Source organism: Prionailurus bengalensis, chromosome B3 (assembly GCF_016509475.1).
Source record: "Prionailurus bengalensis isolate Pbe53 chromosome B3, Fcat_Pben_1.1_paternal_pri, whole genome shotgun sequence".
Lineage (NCBI taxonomy): Eukaryota > Metazoa > Chordata > Mammalia > Carnivora > Felidae > Prionailurus > Prionailurus bengalensis.
Genome location: NC_057355.1, coordinates 79,895,282 through 79,916,402, shown reverse-complemented (window position 1 = coordinate 79,916,402; position 21,121 = coordinate 79,895,282). Strand labels below are relative to the sequence as shown.

The 21,121-nt window shown below is 35.8% G+C and overlaps 1 protein-coding gene across 4 annotated transcripts in view; it reads left to right on the top strand.

The window, feature by feature from the left end:
- Positions 1-21,121, top strand: part of PRKD1 (protein kinase D1) — a 332,060-nt gene that overhangs the window by 273,917 nt on the left and 37,022 nt on the right. For 2 of the 4 annotated variants that reach the window (XM_043555957.1, XM_043555956.1), the window contains 9 exons: positions 2,195-2,405; positions 2,585-2,662; positions 5,020-5,224; positions 6,685-6,808; positions 8,462-8,539; positions 10,227-10,506; positions 11,554-11,606; positions 13,854-13,926; positions 16,256-16,362. In XM_043555957.1, the coding sequence (XP_043411892.1) occupies positions 2,195-2,405; positions 2,585-2,662; positions 5,020-5,224; positions 6,685-6,808; positions 8,462-8,539; positions 10,227-10,506; positions 11,554-11,606; positions 13,854-13,926; positions 16,256-16,362 (1,209 nt within the window). Of the gene's footprint in view, positions 1-2,194; positions 2,406-2,584; positions 2,663-4,977; positions 5,225-6,684; positions 6,809-8,461; positions 8,540-10,226; positions 10,507-11,553; positions 11,607-13,853; positions 13,927-16,255; positions 16,363-21,121 lie in introns of all 4 variants that reach the window. The other 2 variants (XM_043555955.1, XM_043555954.1) reach the window with 1 other exon arrangement.

Sequence of the window (21,121 nt, the reverse complement as noted above, 5' to 3'; positions counted from 1 at the left end):
TATTAAAACCTCAAATTCCTTTTAAATCTTAAGTGCTGTTAAAGTCTTAATTTCTGACACTATAAATTATAGAATTTGTGAGATGTTATTCAGTGCCAAGGACGCATGTGGCTGTGTGAATCTCACCATTGCCTAAATAATGTGTGTAATACAGTCTGTGGACCATAGTGACAGCAAACTTTTCTTCTATAAACTCATGTAACATTTAAAAATTCCTTATTTAGTCCTACCTTGAAGGTAATAAAATAAATGACTTATAGTTTAAGGCAGTGTTTAAGTGAATGTTACCATGTTGGATAACAAGAAAACATTCAATTTATCAGATTGCCTCTGGCTCTTCTAAGTGAATTTGCGTCACAATATAGTAAATAGTCCTTTGTGAAACTGGCTCTAGGAACACAGCCTAGAATTAGGTACCTTAAGATTAAGGAAAATAGCTGAAGAGTGATTTGGTCAACTTTTCATAGGATTTCCCAAGTCTGAGAACATTTTAAGTCTGCTAAGAAAGTGTGATGTCTGGTCAGCTTTTATTCTGAGTGTTGAAACTTTCCAACTATGGAAAAATACCAATTTTCATTTTAGACTGTGCTTAAAACTGGCCTGGTGGCTACAGTTACTCAAGAAGGACACAAAAAAACTGGGACCTAACCCTGTGGATTTAATTATTTTTCAATTCCATTGAAGATATTTATTCAGTATATTCATATTCATGATTCTGGTTTGGCAAACCTGTGGCCTATCTTTAAGCTCCCTAGACTTCTCTGTGTGGGTTGAAACTTTCCAGGGTAATTATCCTTTACAGTTATCTTTATGGGATTTATCTTTATGGGATTGTAATTACAAATGTAACTGTAGACATAATATCCCTATGACAAATTTCATCTCAGATTTCTTTTGATTATAGCTAGTAAACTGGCAAATCAAAATTTCTCCATTTGGTAATAAATGGTGTTACCTTTTGGTGCCAATAGTCATTGAAATGGTTAGAAAGTGTATGTAAATAAGATTTCTTTCTCATCTTGTCAGTAATCATTCCAAACCTGGCACTGACTGAGTAAGGTGATAATATAAGGGCTCTGGAGGCAAACAAATATAGGTTCATGTTTTGACTTTCACTAGCCTTTGACTCAAGAGGATATACTTCAAATTTATGAGCTTAGATGGCTGAACTTTTGATAATAAACCCTATCTTGTAAGGTTCCTCACACAATGATTACTAAAGGTAGGAGCTTAATAAATGATATGTATAACAGAAGACACAGTTAATTTTAATTCATTTAATTGAAAAAAAATCTATGTACTGGGCTAATTAAATAATTTTAAAATGGAGACAAGAGTGCACAGAGATATCCTTATAAAGAAACACCCGTATTTGTGTGGCTTATATAGTCCACTAGTTTATTTGTTTTCCAGTTGTAAAAATGATAGCATAATTTTAACCCTTCACTTTTATATTGTTGAGGAATAACATAAAGCCATATTTATTTTTTCTTTGAGGAACCCAAAGGAGCTGTAACCACTTTTCAGGTGATGTACTATGTAGGGCAGACAGATGGGATTTACTTGTTATCTTCTACCTTGCTGAACTGCTTGCCTTTTTTAAACCATGGCATGTAATACTTTAGAAAATGTCCATCAAATAACATGTGTAGTGGGGTTAAAAACAATTTTTTATTTGCTTTCAATCTTATACTTCTGTATTACAACTAATTACATTACTTTTTTAAAGCCAAAAATATTTTCAAACTCCTACAAATCAGGTTCAAATATTCTGATCTCTAGTTCTCTTCTTTTTAGACTTTTAAAAATAAGGTAGGTCAAATGAGAGAAATAAAGGAGGTATAAATTACATTAAATAACAGAAACACAGTTTTAATTTATTACTCTCATTTCCCTATGGATCAAACTGCTAAATAGTAAGGCAAAATGCAATTAAAAACATATATACTTTTAGGGGTGCCTAGGTGGCTCAGTTGGTTAAGTGTCTGACTCTTGTCTCAGCTCAGGTCTTGATCTCAGGGTTGTGAGTTTGAGCCCTGTATTGGGCTCCATGTTGGACTGTGTACCGGGCATGAAACCTACTTAAAAAAAAATATGTGTGTGTGTGTGTGTGTGTGTGTGTGTGTGTGTGTGTGTGTTTATATCAAGTCATCTCTTACATATTATTATCCTTTATTGTATTTCAAACATATAGCAAAAGTCACCATCAGAGTCATTTATTGGTCGAGAAAAGAGGTCAAATTCTCAGTCATATATTGGACGACCAATTCAGCTCGACAAGATTTTGATGTCTAAAGTGAAAGTGCCACACACATTCGTCATCCACTCCTACACCAGACCCACAGTGTGCCAGTACTGCAAGAAGCTTCTCAAGGGGCTTTTTAGGCAGGGCCTGCAATGCAAAGGTAAGGATGATCTTGCCACCGAATATTTGTCACCAGCCAAACTTTGATCCGGAAATTAATCCTCAGCCATTTGAAGGCACTGGGTTTTTTTTGTTTGTTTTGTTTTGTTTTTGCTTCTTACAACTTTTCTTTTTTATCAATTCTATGTTTTTGTTTTCTTTTAAAATCTTTATGATCAGACTGCAGATTCAACTGTCACAAACGTTGTGCATCCAAAGTACCAAACAACTGCCTCGGGGAAGTGACCATTAATGGAGGTAGGTAAAAGAGCAGTCACGCTGTGCTTCTTTCCTGTTCAGGAGTGTGTCCGTGATGACTTAGCTGTATTTCTTCTTTTTTCTGTTCAGATACTTGTGACCCAGCCGAAAGTAAATTATGGGTTCAGGTTGTTCTGTTTTACTGTAGAAAAGCACTCATCATTGAGTTTTGATAAAAAAGAAAACAAAAACCAAAGAGCTTTGCTTGATTTTTATGCAGTGCACAGCTAGTACTGAAAACTTGGATGTCTACAGTTTCTTTCTCAGCTCTCTTTTTAATACTCTTGTCCTAGTTTGTTCAAAAATGTGGAAAATGTTGGAATGCCTGCAAGTTATAGCTCTCAGTCTCTTTTTCTCTGTCCTTTTAATTCCAAGCATTGAGATGGAGATTAATTTTTCTTCCCTGTCTGTCAAGGGAGGGAAGAATCAGAGACTGACCATTAGGAAATAATCATCCCTTCCTCCACTCAGTTAATTCCATTATGTGTGTTCTTGTAAACTTGAATCTTTAATAACAATACAAAGAACTTTAATTCAGCTAATTGAAAATATATATTGTGTTTAATAGTTGGGACTATTGGGGAAATCCCAATGGCATAAATTAACTTCGAAGGACACCTTAAGAAAAATACCATATCCTAAAGGAACAGCTTACATTTTCTCCCCAGGTAGTCTTTCTAATGCAGCCTTAGCAAATATTTGACTTAGTACCCCAGGATAACTTTTTCTGTAGATAGTGGACTGCTTTATACCTTCAGTCTAGTATCAGTTTTATGATTCCTTTGGGGAAAAAATGGTGACAGAAGACCAGAGAAACAATTGAGCATTTTTGTTGATAAAACTCTGAAGAATAAATGGTTATATTTGCTCCAGAATTTTCTTCTCTAGAAGAAATATATATCTAGAAGAAGAAGAGGGGAAGTCTCTCGAAAGCATTCCTATGCTAGTTTCTGCCTTGGAGATTTATGAATTAGCTGCCAAAATGGAAAGCTTGGCAATCTTCCTACTTTCTGTGGCATGTAGAATTCACTTTGTTCAGGCCCAGGAAATGTCAGTATGTGCTTGATAACTGGAACTAAGGGGAAACAGTGCAGTTTTTGATACTGTGGATTACTTTGAAATTGCATTTTCCCATACAGTCAGAAAAATCTAGTAAAATGTGAATTTTTCGAGCTTGGCAGGCTAAGAAAGGTCCCTGATCAGTCTATTTTCCAATTTTAAAATAAGTACTCTGCATTAGTAAGTACAGTTGACCCTTGAACTGACCCCCTGCATGCAGTCAAAAACGTGACTATAACTTTTGACTCCCCAAAAACTTAACTTATAACCTACTGTTGACCGGAAGCCTATTAATGATAGCATAGTTGATTAACACATATTTTGTATTTATATGTATTATATACTATATTCTTACAATAAAGTAAGCAAAAGAAAAATATGTTATTAAGAAAATCATAAGGAAGAAAAATACATTTATAGTACTATATTGATGAAAAGAATCTGTGTTTAAGTAGATCCGCACAGTTCAAATCCATGTTGTTCAAGGGTCAGCTGTCATTATAATTTGTTGCATTACCATAAAATGCATAGTTACATGATTCATTATTACTTCAAATATCAAATATCTTAAGTATTTTTTTTTTTTTTCAACGTTTATTTATTTTTGGGACAGAGAGAGACAGAGCATGAACGGGGGAGGGGCAGAGAGAGAGGGAGACACAGTATCAGAAACAGGCTCCAGGCTCTGAGCCATCAGCCCAGAGCCCGACGCGGGGCTCGAACTCCCGGACCGCGAGATCGTGACCTGGCTGAAGTCGGACGCTTACCGACTGCGCCACCCAGGCGCCCCTCAAATATCTTAAGTATTTAAAAGCTGCTGTTTATATGGCCAATTTAATGTATTGGAATCCATGACTTCAAGTTACTAGAATAGCAAGAATCAATGACCCCCAGTCTTGGATGTGAAAGTTTCCCTCATCTTTGCATATATCTCTTTTTCCCACAAGGGCTGTGCTACTGAATAGATCAGTTTCCTCTTCCCTTGTTCCTGGTATCACTTTGCTTCCTAGAAGTTTGCTTCTATCCCACGCTTGGCTTCCTGCCAAGGCTCTCCATAACTTTTCATCTTTTTAGGCTTAGGGGCATGAAAAAGAAACATCTGCATGTAAAATTATATATTCATCCTCTGATAAGTTCAGATACTTATGAAATAAAAAAAGGAAAGGGAAAGAGAAGATAAATTCTTGAAGTGTATTTTTTAGGGCTTCCAATTGATATGTTGTAGGATTGCCTAACTCCCGTAACCCTGACTGTAGGATTTCAGGTTTATCACCATGGGTGCAAAACAATTTTTTCAGATTTGCTTAGCCCTGGGGCAGAGTCTGATGTGGTCATGGAAGAAGGGAGTGATGACAATGACAGTGAAAGGAACAGTGGGCTCATGGATGACATGGAAGAAGCAATGGTTCAAGACACCGAGGTGGTGATGGCAGAGTGTCAGAATGACAGCGGGGAAATGCAGGACCCAGACCCAGACCCAGAGGAGTCCAACAGAACTATCAGGTAAGGGCTGTACTCCCAGTTTCAGTCCAATAGGGGGATTTACTTTTTAGGACACTTTGATATTTTAATCTATCGAAAAAGAAATTTCAAGTGTTTGCTTGATTTGCTTATGAATGCTCTCTGAACTGTAGAGGAGAGCTGGTGGAGTGAGGAGGTCAGATTGCCTTGGAGCAGTGTAGTTTGCATCCTCTTCCTAGCATTGCTTCTTTCTATGATCCCTTTCCTTTTGCATGTGAGAGGTACTCATGTTTGCCATCCACAGGTTTACTACTAAATTACTGTTTATTCAGTGCTCATTGTGTGGGCCTGCAAAAATCGGGGGCCAACCTCAACAGACACCATCTGCCTTAAAGCTGACCCCTAATACAAATATCACATATGTCTACATCTTACTGTGTTACTGTCTTACTTCAGAAGTATGTACCATTTTATATTTTGGATTTAATAATCTATATGCTTCTTGATTATTAGATAATCCCCATTTTTGATATCAGGGATCAGCACACTGTGGCCAATCAGGCTGCTGCCTATTTTGAAATGAAGTTTTATTGGAACATAGGCATGACCATTCATATTGTCGATGGCAGCTTTTGTACTATAATGGCAGAGTTAAGTATTCTGCAGAACTTAAAAATGTTTATACCTGGTCATTCACAGAAAAAGTTTCTCAGCCTCTGATTTATATTATAAAATGTATTCAGAATTTTGTGTCCATTTTACAAATGCCATATTTATTGACAATCTGGAATTGCTCATGGGAGTAGAGCAATAAAATAATTATATTTTTTCAATGAATGGCATAAGAAATATTTTTTAACTACTGGAAAATGTCAGCCTTATGACCCAACTGTCTTTGAAGGTGTACATTTATTTCTGTAGTATCAAAATGGGGAGAATATTCGGAAAGGTGCTTGCATTTATGCATAGGGGTAGAGAAGAAGACAGGAAGAGACAGACCAGACAGGCAAAGAAAGCGATGAAGGATCAGCATAATTCCATGAATGATAAATATTTAAAAGAGAGTTTAAACAGCAGATTCTACTTTTTATGAGATTATCCAGACTCAAATTCATGTTAAATGATATTATACACAATTAATATTTTGACTGTAATATGTAATAAGTAAGCAAATAAACTTTTATGTGTGGTTCTGAATACGGTGGCCTCAGTACAGTAAGACAGTAATCTAATGTTTACCCGAAAACTTAACACCATGCAGTTCAACCTAAAGACTAAGGTGATTATTATCCTGCCTCAGAATTTTTAAAGTATACATGTAAAGTGCCTATCACTCAGAGTAATCCAGATTCTGAACCATGATATTCTGACAGTACATTTCACCAAAAATGCGATATGAATGTTTTTTGACTTTCATTCTGCAATAGCTGAAATAAGGTTTTATGCAGGAAAAGATCTGTATCTAAAAGCATTTCTCTCCCAAAATATTTTGACTTTTCAAGTCCATCAACAAGCAACAATATCCCGCTCATGAGAGTCGTGCAGTCTGTCAAACACACAAAGAGGAAAAGCAGCACAGTGATGAAAGAAGGCTGGATGGTCCACTATACCAGCAAAGACACACTGGTGAGATCCACAGCCAGCAATGCACTCTCTACTTGCTAGCTTCGATTTGAAGAATTGCTAATGCCTTGTCGAGACTATGGGATGGGAGTTAACCAGGAACAAACCTCTGCTCAGACATGGCATAGGATCAGATAGAACACATTAACATTCTCTAGGTGTCAGATATAGTTGAGCAAGCAACTGAGCTAGAAAAAAATGTAGGCAGCAGTCTCAGGGAAACAAAATCATTGACCTCTATTACTTGAGATGGTCTCCAAACTACTTGAATGAATACCTGTCATTTTATAGCAGTAATGAAAATGACAATATGTGCTTTCCCAATGCTCCTCTGGGATTCAGAATTTGAAGAAAAAAAAACACTGCATTTTAGGGAGAGAAAAAAAGTATGATAATTCGTATACTTTTCAAATCCTTAGTTAAGTGTTCACTTAACAACCAACTTATTCAGGAATACAGTGATCCTATACTGTATTAGATAAAGGACAACATATTTAAATTTTTTTAAATGTAGTCTGAGGTGTTCACTACTCCAGATTCTTCTAGTAGGTGGCAAATGAGATTGTGCATGTATGTAAGAGAGAAAAAAATTGATTTTCGTTTTTGTTGAACTAAGTGACATTTGGTGATAAGCGTCTTTCTCACTTACTGGTAGTGAGATAGGTGGTTATTCCTCACCTCCTATCTATAGGATCTCCATTATTTCTTTTAACAAATAGACAACCATAACCTAAGTACACTATCTATAATATCAGTATTTTCTTCTGGAGAGAGATTTATATGACTTATTGTGGGATCCAACTGAATATCATCTTTTAGTTCTTCCTAGACATGGTATACAGTATTTAAAATATATCTAGTATATTTGACTGGTCTAAGGTTAGTTGTGGATGAGACCAAGAACACTGCTAGGGCTTTTTGGTCTAAAAAGATGAATACACAGATACACATGCACACACATACATACCCTAAAATCGTAGAACATATACCTAGACTCAACAAGAACCTAATCACCAAATCATAGAAGTTTAGATCTGTTGTGATGTTTAGACAAGGTAGAGTTTGATGCATTTCCCTGATTTAGTTAAATTGATATCATGGAATCAGACTTGACATCCTCCAAAATATTCTTTAGTTATTCTGTAATATTCAGAATTCTTCCATTTCTAATGGAAGCCAAAATATTTGACTGGATCAGCTTGGCATTCTTTATGTTCTGAAATAATGAGTATACATAAATATTACATCTCATTATTTCTTATTATAGCTCTTATATTTAACCCTTTTAATTTCATTACAAACTACAAATCCACCTCTAGCTCTATAAGTAGTCAAATAAATTTTAAAATAGAATTATGTACTATGCATGTACTAAGTGTCAGACACTGCACTGGGTGCTAATATATTACCTCCTTTATTATTCCTAACCTTCTGATGTAGATGCAGAAATGTATCACACATTTGCTGAATAGTCATCTTCTATAATCTAAAATTAAGTGTGAATCTTCCTGGTCCATAGCCCATGAATTTTCCACCACTAGATCTTATCTCCCCATTGGGAAAATGTTTATGTTTTTATCAATCTTGGGTATAATTTTTTAATCTGTAAGTATTTTAAAAATTTTTTAACGATCCTGAATCTTACCTCTGTTTCAGCGGAAACGACACTATTGGAGACTGGATAGCAAATGTATTACCCTCTTTCAAAATGACACAGGAAGCAGGTACTATAAGGTAAGGGTGGCTCTTTCCCTGATTGGAGTCTTCTGCCCACTCTTGTCTTCTCATGAGAATGTTAGGGTATCAGGAATACGAAATACATCTAGCAGACATGACTATTTTGTGCTTGCTCCAACAGAAATTTTTTTTTCTGATATTTGCAGATTTGGGGAGAATCAGATTGTGACCCCAAGTTAGTCATCTATGAGTTTCAAATTTCCCTGTGGAGTGCTTCTGGCCCTATTGGATGGTGGTGGGGAAAAGGAATCTTAACTGAATATGTTAGATATGTATATTTTAACTAGAAAATTCAAGGCCTGGCAGATAAGTGACAAGAAAATTCTTGAAATCCATTCTATCCAGCATTTTTTGCTTTTTTTTTTTTTCATAAATAGCCTCACAGCACATTGCCAGGAGGGTTAAAAAACATCATGTGATGTCTTCATGCTTTGCTGATATTCATAAAGAGCACTTTCCTCTAGAGAAACATTTGGCAGCAGTTTTCATTTTGTCTCCCCACATGAAATAATACAGATGTCACACATGTATCACCCAGTAGAAGGTGCCTCTGAAAGAAGTTCATAGTGAAAACAGCATATACTTGCTCCTTCAAACTTATTGCGGACTCAGCCATAGTTTACGGGCCTCTCTGTGTCCACTGTCCACAGCTCTCACACAAAAAGGAAACCTCATTACATTTTAAATTAAAAATTTATTTTAAAAGTCATTATTCCTTAATCATTCCATACCTCTGGGAAGACAATGTGGTGATTAATTTTTTAATGTCAAAATTGTTTGAAAAGCAACTACTTAAAAAAAATTTTTTTAATGTTTATTTATTTTTGAGAGAGAGAGACAGAATATGAGCAGGGGAGGGGCAGAGAGAGGGAGACACAGAATCTGAAGCAGGCTTCAGGCTCTGAGCTGTCAGCACAGAGCCCGGCGTGGGGCTCGAACTCACAAACCGCGAGATCATGACCTGAGCTGAAGTCAGACGCTCAACTGACTGAGGCTACTTTTTTTTTTGTTAATTTTTTTTTTAACATTTATTTATTTTTGAGACAGAGAGAGACAGAGCATGAACAGGGGAGGGGCAGAGAGAGAGGGAGACACAGAATCTGAAACAGGCTCCAGGCTCTGAGCTGTCAGCACAGAGCCCGATGCGGGGCTCGAACCCACGGACCGTGAGATCATGACCTGAGCCAAAGTCAGACGCTTAACCGACCAAGCCACCCAGGTGCCCCAAGCAACTACTTTTAAAATCAATCTCTGAGGCCTTCCTCACTAAAACTGTTCATTTGGCAATATTATGATATTAACATCTATTGAATTAAATTATATGATTCCTTTTAGTGCCTTAAAGGATAGTCAAAGCTTAAAAACAGCCACACATATCCAAATGCATTTCAAAAGTGTTATGATTCTACCTCATAGGTATAAAAGTCAATGTTTTATATTCTTAGATCTTGATGCAGGTTCAAAACCATTATTTGTATTCATACATTTTCTTGCCACATGAACACAGTAGAAAGGTCACTTGAATTTTTCTGGTGAGAGGAGATGATAAACTTTCCCCTAGTACAGGTATTTTTGAATTTTGCTTACTAGTATTCTGTGTTTGTCACATGTGCCTAGCATGAATTTTATTTGAAAGTTTACATACTTTTGATAAACTGCAGTTACTACACTCTTTCTTCCACAGGAAATCCCCTTATCAGAAATTTTATCTCTGGAACCAGCAAAACCTTCAGCTTTAATTCCTAATGGGGCCAATCCTCATTGCTTTGAGATCACTACAGCAAATGTAGTGTATTACGTGGGAGAAAATGTGGTCAATCCTTCCAGCCCACCACCAAATAGCAGTGTCCTCACCAGTGGCGTTGGCGTCGATGTGGCCAGGATGTGGGAGATGGCCATCCAGCATGCTCTCATGCCTGTCATACCCAAGGGCTCGACTGTAGGTTCAGGAACCAACTCGCACAGTGAGTCTGCTCTAGTTTTGTGTCTGTAGAACAGATAAAGAGAGCCTCTTTGGGGATGACTTAGTTTATTGGTGAACATAGGGTCTCTATATGGAAGCTGCTAAGATACTTCATTAAATGATCCTATTTTATTTTTTTTAATTTTATATGAAAATTTGAACAAATTCATGTTAACCCTGTATATTTATTAGGCAATAGCAGAAACCTAGAGCTGTTGGTCGTAAAAGAAGGAGTAATCTAGTCAGCTTGAGTTTGATCTGGAATCCCAGTCTTGCTATTTGCATATCTGAGTTAACATGTTTCCTCAAAACTGTCCTACTCTGTGTAGGATACTGGGTGTTCAGAGTACTTGGAAGCTCTAGAAAATTGTATCCCAGGAAGAAATCCCTGTTCATTAGTAGAATGAGACAGATTTTACCAAAATGCAATCATGATCAAGGGTTGAGGATGAATTTTAAAAAGATATTTTAGAGGAATATCTATGTAAAAATATGTAATTTTAAATTTTATAATGGCTATTAATAGCAAATCCTATGGGGAAAAAAAAACCTGCTTTTCATATCACAGTATGTTATCTTCTGATCTTTCACAGCTTTTCAATTGATGTCTAACCCAGTGTACATAGAAATAGATTATATATGTTTATTTTATGGCTAAGGATTTTACAGGAGGTCTCTATTATGATCCCTAAAACAACCCGAACAGGTGGATGTTAATGATATGCCTGTTTTACAAGGTGAGGCAATCAGGCCCTAGAGAGATTAAGTTGTCTCAGCTTTACCAGAGCTGTGAAGAGGCAGCCAGCATTTAACCCAAGGCTTCATGACTCCAGACTCTAAACTGACAAAATATTCTTTTTTTTCAAAACCAAGTACAGAGTAAATATGTAATTGTAAAGGAAAGAAATACTGTAATGAACTTTTCCTAGAAACATTTAATTGCTGTGATTTAAAAACAACCCTTCAGCTTGATTAGTAAACATGTATCTACCTGTTTTGCTATTACTTCACTTACTTCCTTTGTGTATTTTTTAACATGTATTTCCAGGAGAGATTTCTGTGAGTATTTCAGTATCAAATTGCCAGATTCAAGAAAATGTGGTGAGTATATACCTACTAATATAAAGCTTGGTGATGTGATTCTTTATTGGAAAATAAGGATCTTAAAATGCATTTTTATTTATCTAACATTTTAATTTTACAGTATTTTCTAGAAAATAAAATTGGGTCTATTTGGATATTTTTCTTCCATAAGATTTTAGAAACATTGCATTATGTGGATTTTTTAAGTGATCTTCTTTCTAAATACCTATTATTCATCTCAGATGAATAATTCTAATGTAGTGACTGATTTTTCCCACATTTGCCCTTCTTGGTATTAGAATTTTAATGGTTGATATAACACAATACCAAACAAAATAAATTCTTTGAGTTGCATGAGTAGCTTAAATATGCCCTTATTCTCATTCCTTGATTGCCACCTAGGAGCGCTGTCATAGGACGAAGCATTGGAAATGCTTTTAGAGTCACTTGTATGTAGCAAGGAGACCTCAGAAAACTCCATAATTCAGAACGTATAGTCCATATTCTAACACCCTCATCAGCTGCTCCACATAACTCCATCCTTTCAACTCAGTTTTTGAAAATTATAGACATATTATGAGATAATTTATTATGCTTCATTATTATGCTTTGTCATTTATACATGTCATGTCAGGCAGCCAAAATGTAATCAAGCCTTTCCCACCCTGTCCTATGACTCAAGACCTTTTGCTGTATTTTGCCTGTTATACTTATGACCAAAAGCATGATGTTTATAGCCTAACTTACATTGATGTGAGTTTAGGTTTTAAAGAATAAACTCTGTGAAACTCTATTCATCACTAGTTATAGCTTTGCAAACTTTGTTCCGGTGGCATGAAGTAAACTGGAAATCAAAGTTGAATTAAAGAGAATTAGGAAAACTTCATAGTAGTCTTATGCTGTCAGTCTTGAAGTACACTTCTAGACACTTGCAGGTTCCTGTTGTTCTTGCTCAGCCAGAGAATATTTGGGGAAATAAAGGTCAATATATAAACCTCTTGGAAAATTCTAGATATCTGTCTAGTGATTCCACTTTGTTCAGCCACTGTTGTCCCCTGAAAATTTGGGGTGGGCCATTGAGCCATGTGAAAAAGATGGAGTGGCTTGGACTTGAAATACTGGAGTAGTATTAATTTGTTTTATCTCCAGACAGCCTTGAACCCACCCATGGATACTCTGAAGGGATAACAGGATAGAGACAATGCATGATTGTTTTCTAGGGAAGAGCACAAAGGAAAAGATAAGAGTGGATAGAATATGAAGTGATGTGAAAGGGCTCTTTCTCTAAAAAGACAAAGAGTGCAAGAGTGGAGGATATGCAGAAAATTCAGAATGATAGAATAGGAATAGGAATACATTAAGTGAAAAGTACTGTTTGTGTTTTCATGAGCATGGTCATCAAATTGGAGACTGTAAGACCTAGATTAAAACACAATGCTCTATTTAGCAATTTTTTCGAAAAGACTAGACATTTGGATCATGTGATCTCCAGAAGTGGTTTATAAAAATGGAAGAGTTTAGTTACCTCACAGATGAGAATTCCACAATGGATTGTCATCCTTCTGTGCTATCTCCAATCCATGGTGATTCAGCCCTTTCAGTTTAGATTCATCTGGGTGTGGATGATCCATAGAGGCATCCTCACCATCCTAACCATAGAGAGTAGGGTGACTGGAATCAGGACTGGCATAGATATGTGATTTGGACCCATGATTATTTAACCTGAAATTTCTAAATAACCATCCCAACAAGCAAATCCCTTTTTGAATACTTACAATAAGTAGCATAGTATAGTTTTAAGTCTTATTTCTCTGTAAAAACATATTTGACTGAACATGAGAAAAACATATGCTGCTTAAGAGCCGAATAGTTTTCTTTTTTTTTAACATGTCTGTACATATGAAAATTTTATTTTATATATTTGATAGAAATTTAATTAAATGCTTTGTTGAGGAAACTGAATTATTGGTATGTCTGTACTTATATGTTTGTCTGGATCTGTTAAGTACATGTTAAGTTATATGAGGAAGAATTTAAGGAATTAAAGAGCCAAACAGTTTTCAAAAAACATTACAATTCAGTTAATTGTAGAGCGTGCTTTGAATACTCAGTGATACTGTAGAGTTCATCTAGCACCTACAATCTCATTGTTTATGTTAAAATATTTAATAGTATTCGTGATATATATGATAGACTTATATAACTTATCAGGACTAATGCTTTGTACTGCTTCATGTTTGTTTTTCATTGGGCTTGTGCCTATAGGACATCAGCACAGTATATCAAATTTTTCCTGATGAAGTACTGGGTTCTGGGCAATTTGGAATTGTTTACGGAGGTAGGTTAGTTCACTAGTATTTTTATTAACTTGGAGTTTTAGCTACTTTATGTAGAATAACAGTATCTCCAATAAAAACATAACAGACAACACTGTGTGTATATATATGTTTGTGTGTATATCTATCTCTGTGTTTTACCTTTTTCAAAATTTCCCAAGATAGTCACTATTGGGAAAAATGGGTATTTTTGTCTTCTAAGAGAAATTTTTCTACTCCTAAAACACTTCTTTTGCTTACATATTGACAAACTATCTATAATACTGGGTAGATGTTGGTTTATTTAGACAAAATATTGAGAATCATGGAAGTTATAATTTATAAACTAATTACTATTTAGTATTTCCTTTTAGCATATTAGATGAGAACTCTACAGAAATCCATTCGTGTAACTAGATAAAATAATTTTTTAATTCTAATATTCTTGACAATGTACGTATTCATTAAGGTTATCATTTTTAACATTTTTGAAATGAAAGACTATATTTTTACCTTTTTCTTATTGTCAAGCTATTTGGTGAATTTATTACTTTAACCTTTGCTGTTCTAGATTCTAGCCAGTTCAGTTATATTCTTCAAGGCTTTAAGAAACATTTAACATTAATGTTTTACCAGCCCTATAAAATGCCATCATAACTTCCTGTCCTGGATATAATCAGTTAAAAAATCATCTTTTTTGTGAGGTGGGAGTGCTCTGAAATTATCACAGTGTCTCACTCAATATTATTTATGGTAGTATAATATTATGCTTTTTCAGTTAAAAACTGATTAAGTTATATTCTGTTCTAAAAAGTAATTTTAGAGGTGCTTGGCTGGCTCAGGGCATAGAGCATGTGACTCTTAATCTTGTGGTCATGAGTTTGAGCCCCACGTTGGACATGCAGTTTACTTAAAAAAAGAAAGAAAGAAAAGAAAAGAAAAAAAGTGATTTTGATTCTTAAAAAATGCTCAAATGATTTTTTTAATGGAAAACCTACCATAAGTCAGCAGCCATTGTGCTTTTTGTTGCTGCACAACAGTGTAACAGTACTACACAGAGTATTGCTCTACATTGTAATAATTGCTTACAAAAAAGAAAAAGTCTTGCGAGTAGAGCATAATAAATATGCACAACTGCACATAGTGTAGGGGTAAGAATGAAGTTAGGGAGACCAGATAATTTGTAATACCCAACACTAAAAGAGCAGGCCCAGGAAGAGGCCTCCACAAAGAAACTGAAAAGTTAAGCCTAGACACACAGGGGATGAAGCAGATGAGAACAGCTATCAGAAGAAAGGTCAAGTACTATAGCAGCAGAGGAGTAGAGACAAAAAAGGCTCTGACCTTGAAGATTGTAGAAAGTAAAATGGCTGAGTTGGAGTAGAGATCACAGTGCGTCAAAGAATAAGTGGTGTTAGGGAAGCAGAGAATATGAAAATAAGAGAATCTGGTAGTGAAGGGAAGCAGTCTGAAAGGAGTCAACGGGAAGAGAGTGGGGTAGAGTGGGGAGGAACACCAGATTTACAACAAATGTTGGAACAATTGAATCTCAGTTTAGTTTGTATGTGAAAAAAACTTGAGTAATTAGGTCGACTTCCTGTTTTCATGTTCATATTTATTTACTACTACTGTATTCTGTATCTACTACAATATAGTAGTATAGAAGTGAAGAGCTTGAGGGTGCCCTATAGATTCCCTATAAGGTTTGTTGTGAGAATTAAATGGGATGTAATGTATGGAAAAGGCCTGTCATGTGATGATGGTGATGATGATGGTGATGGTGAAGGTGAGTGTGTACAATTACCTGGGTACTGTGTGTACCTTACATATCTTATTTCATCTAATGCTCAGAACAGCCCTACCATTGAAGATGAGGAACCAAAAACTCAGAAAGTTTAAATTATTTCTCAAGGTCACAAAGCTAGTAAGTGAGAGCCAAGACTTTTTATTCTTTCCATTTTAATGTGCATTAGTTTACCAGCACTTTAAAATTATACTTTCTTAAGGAGAGCATTTTGCTGGTGGTATAATATTGTCCATATTAAGTAGTTCAATATCCTGTTTCTAAAACATATTTTTGTGAGAAAATATCAGGCTGTTGATAGGTATAGCTTTTAATGTTCCACTTTTGTGTTCTAAATTGTGGCTGATTTTATAGTACATATTTGATTCAGAATACTGGAGCCAAGAAATGAAATCTTGATGGATATAAGTTGGTGCTCATTAGAAATGTTAATTTATTCAGTGAAACATTTTTGTAATTCTTAAAATTATCTTTATAAATTCTGGTGTTCTTTAATATATATGATATTTAGTAACATTATGCTAATATTTCCCCTTTTCATTTTAAAGGAAAACATCGTAAAACAGGAAGAGACGTAGCTATTAAAATCATTGACAAATTAAGATTTCCAACCAAACAAGAAAGCCAGCTTCGTAATGAGGTTGCAATTCTACAGGTACTTCTTTGCTTTTCTTTTAGAGGCTCTAAAATATTCCTCCAACTTCTTCAAAACTAAGAAAAGTTATCCAAATATCTGTGGCGTAGATTTTTGGGAACACTTTAAAATAACTGGAAAGGCAGATCAAGTATCGAACTACTACCTGTGTAGTATCTTTCCTGAGTCTGGGCAACATTTGTTCTTTTTTATGTACCTAATTCTGGATTTTAATACATTATTAATGCTCATTAAATGGGTAATGTTTCAGCATTTGCTCATTGTGGACATGCTGAGACCATTTTGTTTCACATTGTAAATGACCTTGTCTTCATAAACATTCCACCTTTATGCTGTGATAATTATATGAATTGAGTATGGAAATGTCAGCATATCAAGTAAATGAGTAATGTATGCCTGAGATTCAGATCATCTTGGTATTGTTAATGTCCTCTTTGTCTCTCAAAGTAAGCCTTTCCCTTAATATTGAGCATGTTCCTTAACTCCTTTCATTAACAGTCATCCCTTTTACTTTTTTTTTTTAATGTTTGTTTATTTTTGAAAGAAAGAGACAGAGAGAGAGCATGCAAGCAGGGAAGGGGCAGAGAGAGAGGGAGTCACAGAATCAAAAGCAGGCTCCAGGCTCTGAGCTGTCAGCACAGAGTCCAACATGGGGCTCGAACTCATGAACTGCAAGATCATGACCTGAACCGAAGTTGGACACTTAACCAACTGAGCCACCCAGGCACCCCAATCCCTTTTCAAGCCAGAATATGTTAGTCAGACATATTATGTGGTATATACAATTTTTTGTAACTGTTAAAACTTTTTCCACAGACTAAAAGGAAATTGAGCAACTGTTTGCTAAATGTGGTCAACCTAGCTATTCAGTCTAGACAATTAGGCCATTGATAAATGGCCATTTTTTTATATAACCACCATAATTCTCTACTTGTTGTGCAAGCTGGTCATAATTTCTAATTCATAGCTTTATTGAATAATTTTCATTTGAACATCACTAACAAAGCAAAACATATTGCATTTCTTCACTTGTTTCATTTAACTGCACTTTATTGAGTTTCATCAATAAAAAGTTGAAGAAAATGCAACTTCCGCCCTAAAGGAGTTCATGTGCATGGACAACCAAAAATAATGCTTGCTATACATAGAAAAATAACATAGACTTTTCTGGGACTAAGAATTTCTAAAGATGGTGTTTTTGTGCTTCTGAACAACTATGTAACACAGAGAACTACCACAGTGTTCTCTGTTTTCATGGGGAAGATGATAACCACGGCTCTGAAGATGCCAATTCATAGATTCATAGCTTGGCGTTTGCTAATCAGTTACCGAAAAAGATTTTTTTAGAAAATTCTTAACTTGGCAACATTGAGCTGTAAGTGACGTCTGAAAAGTTAGTCAATGACATCTTGCCAACCCTGGCCCCTGCCGTCCCCGTCTCCACTCCCACATGGTGTCCTGAAGGCAGATCCTTTGCAACAGGCCAACATCCAGACTGGCGTGTGTACAGAGACATTTATCCTTCCTTACCAGACATGAGGGAAGTTTCTTGGTTAACATGGCTCTGTCACTCTACATTTTATGGCAGTGGCAGGGAGTGACTAGATCAATGTTGAATGTCTGATTTTCTGTGTCTAGAACCTATAATTGGCTCTCCTGAGCATGTCTGTATGTTATCAGCTGATGATTCTATAGTAAGGTAGAAAAATAAAATACACCTGAGCATAAACTGCCTCCCATTTCCTCTTCTAAAAGAGTGGATGCAATCAATAACTCAGTTGCAATAAACAGGCTTTGGCAACATTTTCGTTATGGGTTTCTTAAAAAAAAAAAAAAAAGTTTGGTTAGGTTGAAAGTCAAATTCTGCCCCTTGAGTACATGAAGAGTTGGAACAGTTCTCATATTATGGCCTGAAATCTCAGAAATGCTCATTGCTTATCACTCCTCCCCACTGGCCCTAACCAGTCTTCACATTTTTCATCAAACTTGTATTGATTGAGTACACATATCATGAACTAAGTACTGTTCCGTGTCCAGTGGTTACAGTGGAGGCAGAGACACACAGATCCTTTTTGTCATGAGTCTTAGTTTGAATCACTCGGCTATGCCTTCCATCAGTCAGATGTTTGCAGCATATTTATGTGTTGAATTTTCAACCACATAGCATGTACTATGCGTCTTATTAAGGTTTGGCTTAATTATATGCACATACTGGATTCAGTAGTTTGTACTTTATCATAAAGTTGCCAATTGGTTCAAAATTTGTTCATCAAAAATAGGGAACTCCTCCTATCTCCCAACTGAAAAAAATGAAAAAAAAAAAGTTTGAACCTTTTTACCAATTGTCAAATTTATCAGCTTCCCAGAAAGATTATAATTCAATATCCAGAGACAGTGATGTTTAAGTTCATATCATTGATATATAAATGCCACTCTCACCTTATTTAAAAATACAGTCCACTCAAACCCCCTCACATCCATACCCCTGCACCACCCTTAACTCTGATATATGTTTTTTTTTTCTTCCATAGCACTTAATTGCCTTCTGGTCTGTTACAGAATTTCATTTGTTGTATTTGTTGTGTGTTTCTCACCCCAGCCCCTTCACTAGAATGTGCACATCTGGAGGGCAGATATCATGGTTTCACTTACTGATGTATCCCAAACACAAGAATTTTTTCCTGGTGCACATTACGTGTTTAGCAAATATTTGTTGAATAAAATTGTACAGAAACACCATGCTGTCACATAAGATGGCATACATAATATCCCACTAGGTAGCAGGAATCTGGTCCGCATTTGCTATTAATGTTTAATTGGTTAGTTAAGAAAGATTAACTATGGTTAATGTGGTTAGTTCTCTGAAAGCCCTCATTGCCTCATTTTATATTTTTATTAAAAGTTAGAATTCATCTTTTTGGACCTGAAAAGACAAAGCAGTAATGGGGATAGAGGGTGGGGGTTAGAATTCTGACTCACTAACTGATACGTTCAGACAAAGTGCCATGATCAAAGTCAACTGGATGGTGAGAAAGGTTTTCTTCTACTAACCTTATGGAACAGAATTCTATCCCTCTGGATATAAAAGTGATTCCTGGAAGCATTTGATATCCTCTGCCTTGTGGTTCCCTACTTACAAAAGCTGGAGTCCTCGTTTGTGGTTGTACCTGGAGTTCACAAGTTCTGCCCTGTCCCCTCCTCCTGATTCTCCAGAAGTGGCCATGTTGACTAAAGTGACTGATGGCAGAAATTCCTGCCCATGCAGCTCTCCTAGTCCTCTGGTCAAATGCTAATTTGTTTCTGTGGTTTGTAAAAAAGCTCCTTAGCTTATAGAAGACTTCAAAGTTGTGTAACTATGGAATATGTGAAAGAATTCTTTCTTTCTCCCTTTTCTCCTTTCTGTATAACCTAGGTGAAGGCTTTCCAAAATCTGATTCAGTTGTTAGAAAATTAAGCTCTTCAGATATCTTTAAATAGTTGAAAAATTGAGGCAAGTCTGAATCTTATGGCATAGTTATTATCCCTTACTTATATCATTTAGAAGAGCTCTGCTTTCATTAGATGTAAATACTTCATTATTATTACTGTGTTTCAGAACAATGTTAATTAACGTAGATGTTAAACATTTCATAAAATCCCCAAGGGATCCTACTTATATTATTATTTTAAAAGTTGTATCTTGATTTAAAAAAAACATGGAAAATTTGAAATTATTTTTTCCTATTCATGACAACAAAAAAGATCAAAAAAATTGTTGTTTAATGATTAGGAATATCACAGAAAACTGACCTTTACAAGGAGATGAAACTTTATCTTAAGAAAACTTAGAAACTTAAAAAACCTACAGTAAATGATTGGTATGATATATATTTAGTGTACTTTATTAACACAGATTTGTTCAGTCAAAATTAAAACACAGGCACTTCTGTTTATGATACAAGGTGTGAAAGCATTTTGCAATTTAAAAATATAGAATACATAATACAGAAAAAATACAAAAGAATTTTACAGGCCATAAGTTAAATATATCCCTTGCACTAACCTCCAAAATTACCTCCATTATTCTGGTTTCTCTATTGGGAGGCACTCCTCTTCTCATTCATGTGTCTCTTAATTTCAGAACAAAACAACAGCAACAGCCAAGTGTGGTTGGGATTTGTCTGGGCTGCCTTGCACAGCTGCATCCAACTCTCCCTTTGGTATGGCAGCTCTGTTAGATTTGTGCTCTATTCTTTTCATTCTTGTTCATAGATTTCCTTGTCTTTGGTTTCCCTGCCTTTCTTAAAGAAAATGCAAGGCCCTTTGCCATCCCCTTGTTTTCTTCCTCTGCCTGCCTATCACCCTTTGGCTGTTTTTCAGTCTTTATCTCAGTCCTTGCAGGGCATTGATCATTTGTTCCTTTTTCAAATCTCTGTCCTCACTCCCCCCTGCACTTATCAGATCCTGTTTCTCTTTCCCTGCTAGTCCTTCCAACTTGTCTTCCTGAACTTCTCCTTTCTTTCATCTAAATGGCCCATACTAATATGGGACTCATTCCTGAAGTGAGGTCATCCACTTTAAGGGAGTCCTCTGTCATCCCTTCCCAGGTCATTCCTTAATTGATCTTTTGAGTTCTGATCTTCCACAGGCACTTGAGTCTCAGACCTTTGACCTTAGGACATCTCCACTTTGGGCTGGTCTCACCCCAAACCAACCAGCCTAAAACCAAACGCTTAAACCTTAATCATTCTTCCAGGTTCTAAGGCAAGAACCCTTTTCT